Consider the following 4,763-nt stretch of genomic DNA (forward strand, 5'->3'; position numbering starts at 1 on the left):
TTCCTCCTTAGCCCAAACAAGGCAGGAAGGCTAATGGCACACTCACATAGCCCCATAAGCGATGTGATTGATAAATGCCACTGCTAGGTTTTTCCACTCCAGCTGTTACACTAGAAGCAGCAGAGGTTTGATTCTCCATCCTCTTAAAAATAATAAAAAAATTGAGGGGGAAAAAAAAAAAACGGGAAAAGAAAAAAGGAAAGCAAAGCAGGATACAGTACAGCGCTGACATTCCCGAACCTTCTGGAAGCGTTTATTAACTTTGGCCAGGGACCAGCGAGGGCTGCAGGAGCGGCAGTGCAAACTGGTTAATCTGTAGCTAGACATATCTGTGATTGGGGGCGGTGGTGTTCAGCAAGAAACACTCCTGCCTGGCAGCCAGGGCACTTTGAAGGGTTACTGGGGTTGTTGATTTTTTTTTTTTTTTTTTCCAAAAAATTTTATTGGGAGAACTACAAAACATTTACAGTACAAAGTTTACAGTCTCACATAATCTGTAGTGAACTGACTCCCGAAAAATATATTACAACTCAAGTTGACTTATCCTTTAGTTACATTCAAAACATACTTCTGTTAAAGTAGTCCAAAAGAGTACATAGTGCTCAATCTGTACCTATGTACAAACAAAACTAAGCTACTGCTCATTCATCCACCGTCCAGGAAACTTTTGGAAAACTCCCAACTTTCTACATAAGGAAAAAAAAATTACAGGTTTTGGAATTCAATAAACAAGATATGTTCCTGTATTATAGAAAGTTTCAGATCCAAAGATGGCCTCTGTTCTTATAAAATAGTGGCGAAATTTTGCTGTACTTAAAACCCATCCCTACATTCAAATTATCTCAAGCATTAGGAAAAATACTTATTTGGTTGAGAGATATTTAAGGCAAGCGTGGACCCTCAAGAAGGCACTGTGAGACATAATACTGGGACCCCCAATTATTGCTACATACTTTGAGACTATATCACAGTGTGATTCGTGGAGTTAGGCAACAAAAATACTTTTTGGTTATTTTTAACAAGTCTGAATTAGATTTGCCACTTTGAAGTCTGATTGCTAAGTCAGTCTTTTTTTTTCTTTTTTTTTTTCTTTTCTCTCGTTTTTCAACTCGGACGGGCTACAACCATTTACATTCTAAAAAAAACCCAAAAAATTCCGCAAACTACTTCCACAGCATCGAGACCGATTTCTATAAAGAAACCATGCAATCTTTCAGATTTACGTAAACAAAGAAAGAAATTAATGAAATAAATATTACATACCATCTCTTAAATTAAGAATTTTACTCATTTACAATAAAATAACCAAGTGAAAGTTACAAAAAGGCATATATTACTGTGAAAAGAACACACTCCACATTTTGCCGATTAATAATGAAAATCATAATTTAACATAATAAAAGAATATATATCTATTGCTTTTCATCATACCCGATAAATACAGTATGAACAAATTACCAATGTATACTTTTCACAAGATAATAAATAAGTTAAATAGTTTCATATTGAGTTGTGTGCAGTGACTCATACATGCAATCAACTCAAACAGCTAAAAAAAATTTAAAAAAAATCAGCAGTTATTCTCCAACAATTACAAACTAAACTCAGTTGAGTGCTTCCAAATAAAGCAACAACAAAAAATTGTTCTAAAAGCCAAACATCCACTAAGTGGTGGCAATGGAACCAATATTAAACTTTGGAATGAAGGTTTTAGCATTTAATAATAATATATAGATATATATAAAAAAGAAGGTTGTTATCAAGGCATATTCTTGGCAGGATGTTGGATTTTTCTTTTTTTTTTTCCTAAAAAAAAAGCTTATAGGTTTAGTATGTTCTGTGTTTTTATTTGAACTGGATTGAAAGACAAACTAGTTTGTAACTTTTTTTCTGCGTGTCTGCAGGATTGGAGGAGCTGGGCTGGCGAACCGGCGCTCCCCGGATTGTTTGTTGCTTTCTGGTGCTGTCTTTTCTAATGCTGTTTTGTTTGTTTCTTTCTTTTTTTTTTTCGAACACAGATGGAATGGCTGCTGCTGGTGCGTATCATAACTTTTCTCCAAAGAACGACAACAACAAAAAAACCCCGAAACAAAAATCCCCTTCTTCCAAGGTCTCTCTATAAAAATAGGTTTGTTCAGTTCGTGTCACTTGCCCTTTTGCAAAATGCTTTGTTTCTCGTTTTGTTCAGCTCTCGGTGTATAGATAGATAGATATATCAAATAAAACCAACCAAAAATAGAGAGGAAGGAGAGGTTTCGCTTTCTTCGCTCGGTAACTTACTTGCAGGGCCGCCGCGGGGCCCCCCGGCCGCCGCCCCGCGCTCCCTCAGTCGTCGGAGATGGAGAGGCGGCTGAAGATGGGCAGGCGGCGGCCCGAGTCCAGGCTGGGCGACTCGGAGCCGCTGAGGGAGCCGGAGCTGAGCGAGCCGCTCAGGTAACTCTCCCGGTCGGAGAGCGAGTCCGGCGGGCTGGGCGGCGCGTCGAAGACGGGCGACTCGGAGAGGCGGCGGAGGGGCTGGAAGCTGAAGGGCGGCGAGGCGGGGGGCGGCGGGCAGGCCCCGCCGGGCGGCGGCGGCTGCTGCTGGCAGCGGTAATAGGCGGCGGCGGCCGCGGCCGCGGCGGCGGCAGCGGCGAAGTTCTGGGTGTGCAGGGCGAGGGGGGCGATGAGGCTGCCCAGCTCCTGCCCCGAGAAGGCGAAAGCGTTGTTGGCGCAGGGCGGCGAGAGCAGCTCCTCGCAGTAGGAGGCGGAGGCGGGCGGCGGCGGCGTGCGCGAACCGCCGGGGCTCTCCAGCAGGGCGGCGTCCAGGCGGCCCCCGGGCGGCGGCGGCGGCGGGGCGGTGCCGTGGGGGTGCGGGGGGTGATGGTGGTGGTGGTGGGCGGAGAAGCCGGAGAAGCTCAGGCTGTGGTGCAGCTTGGGCCGCTCGCCGCCGCGCGGGTGCCCGAAGCCGCCGCCGCCGCCCAGCGGGTGCTCGCGGGGGGCGAAGGCGCGGAGGTCGCCGGTGCTGCCGGCGGGGTGCGGGGCCGCGTGGTGCGGGTGGTGGTGCGGCCCGGCCGCGGCGGCGGGCGGGGAGGCGGCCGTGCCCCCGCCGGGCGCCGGGCGGCGCTCGTCGGCGTTGTGGATGAAGTGGCAGCGCGGGCCGTAGGGGCAGAAGCCGATGGTGTGGAAGGTGCGGCAGAGCTCGGTCTTGTACTTGGGGTGGCGGGTGAGGCTGCGCAGCTCGTGGAAGCCGTGAGCGAACTGGCACTTCTCGCCGTACTTGCAGGCGCCGCTCTCCTCGAAGGGGCGGCACAGCTCCGTCTTGTAGCGCGTCGAGTTGATGGGGGCCCCGCCGCCGCCGCCGGAGCCGCTCCCCTTGCCGGCCGCCTGCTGCTGCTGCTGAAGCTGCTGCATGAGGTGCTGGCTGCGCTCGCCGTTCTCGCTGAAGGAGCGGTCCCGGAACTTGTTCTCCTTGTTGAGCAGGGCCGTGGGGCTGCTGCTGCCGCCGCCTCCGCCGGAGCCCGTCTCCTTCAGATTGCCGAATGAGGAGGAGGAGGAGGATGACGAGGAGGACGAGGATGTGGAAGAAGAGCTGGAGCCGGTAGGGCTGGGGAACTTGGAGCCGCCGGCCAGCGCCGTCAGGTTGCTGGTCGAGTGCCGCCGCAGGAAGCCCGGCGCGAAGCTGGAGCTGGGAGGGGTCACCGGGGTCCCCACGGCTTTCTTGTCCAGCATGCTGCTGAGGTTGGTCAGGGACTTCTCCGTCTGCCGGGGCGGGGAGAGGGGAGGGGGTGGGGGAGACAGCGGGAGAGAGAGAGGGAGTTGCGGGTGACCGCCTGCCCACGGCCACGGGAGTCGAGGCGGGGGTCGCGCCGCCCGGCCGCCCCGCAAAGCGGTCTGCCGGTAGCGCCGGCGGGCAGCACAGCGCCCGGGAGAAGCTCCCGCGCCAGCTCTGCTGCATTTGCAACTTTTTTCAAAAGTTCCTCCTAGCAGCGCAACATGCGGACAGGGGTTGCAGGGCGGCCCGGCTCCCCCGCGGCTGCAGGAGCAGCCCGCCCCGAACGCGGCCGCCGGGAGGCCATGGGGCGGCATTCCGGGGCTCGCAGCCTTGCGTCAGCCGCTGTCCCCGGCCGGCTGTCAGACCGTGACCCGCCCGCAGAGCCCGGCCCGGCACGGGCCTCCCGCCCCGCCGCGCTGCCCCGGTAGCCCGGAGCGCCGCTGTGCACATGGCGGCAGACCGCGTCCCGCCCAGCCAAACGCGCTCGTCCCTACCTTGCACAAGAAGTCAATGTCGTAGAAGGCAGATAAAAGTGTCGTCGACATTTCTAGATCCTGTAATGGTCGGATATACAGGAAGGACCGAAAGATCCCGCTCTCCTCGGAGGGTTTGGAAAAGCCACGACTAAATAGGAGAGGGCCGTCTGCTTGAGATCCGAAACGGTCCCGACTCCTTCCCGGCGGGACGGCGGGTGCCGGGCCGAGGCGGCGACGGCGGCTGCACAGCAGCGGGCGAACTGCGGGAACTCGGCGGCTCCCCGCGCCGCTCCCATATAAACGCGGCCGCCGCTGGTCGCGGGGGCGGTGCCGCGCTCCGCCCGCCCCGCTCCAGCCCGCCGGGCCCGCCCCGCTCCACCCCGCCGCCGGACCGCCCCGAGTCTCACAGAGGGCGCTGGCAGCGGCGGCGGGGCAGGTTTGTGGGGAGCGCCTGTGCTGCAGTGCGCCCGCAGCGCGGGCGGGACGAGGCGGGACGAGCGGGGAACCAGCCGAGGCAGCGCTCACGGCACCCTACG

General features: G+C 55.3%; 1 protein-coding gene across 1 annotated transcript; it reads right to left on the reverse strand.

Moving 5' to 3' along the window:
- Positions 1–226: 226 nt before the first annotated feature.
- On the reverse strand, positions 227–4,331 carry ZFP36L2 (ZFP36 ring finger protein like 2). The gene is made up of 2 exons (XM_058021138.1): positions 4,246–4,331; positions 227–3,738 (listed from the first exon to the last, which is right to left on the reverse strand). The coding sequence occupies exons 1-2, from the start codon at positions 4,294–4,296 to the stop codon at positions 2,326–2,328; spliced, it is 1,464 nt and encodes a 487-aa protein (XP_057877121.1). The 5' UTR covers positions 4,297–4,331; the 3' UTR covers positions 227–2,325.
- Positions 4,332–4,763: the final 432 nt, after the last annotated feature.

Source organism: Melospiza georgiana, chromosome 3 (genome assembly GCF_028018845.1).
Source record: "Melospiza georgiana isolate bMelGeo1 chromosome 3, bMelGeo1.pri, whole genome shotgun sequence".
In the NCBI taxonomy this organism is placed as follows: domain Eukaryota; kingdom Metazoa; phylum Chordata; class Aves; order Passeriformes; family Passerellidae; genus Melospiza; species Melospiza georgiana.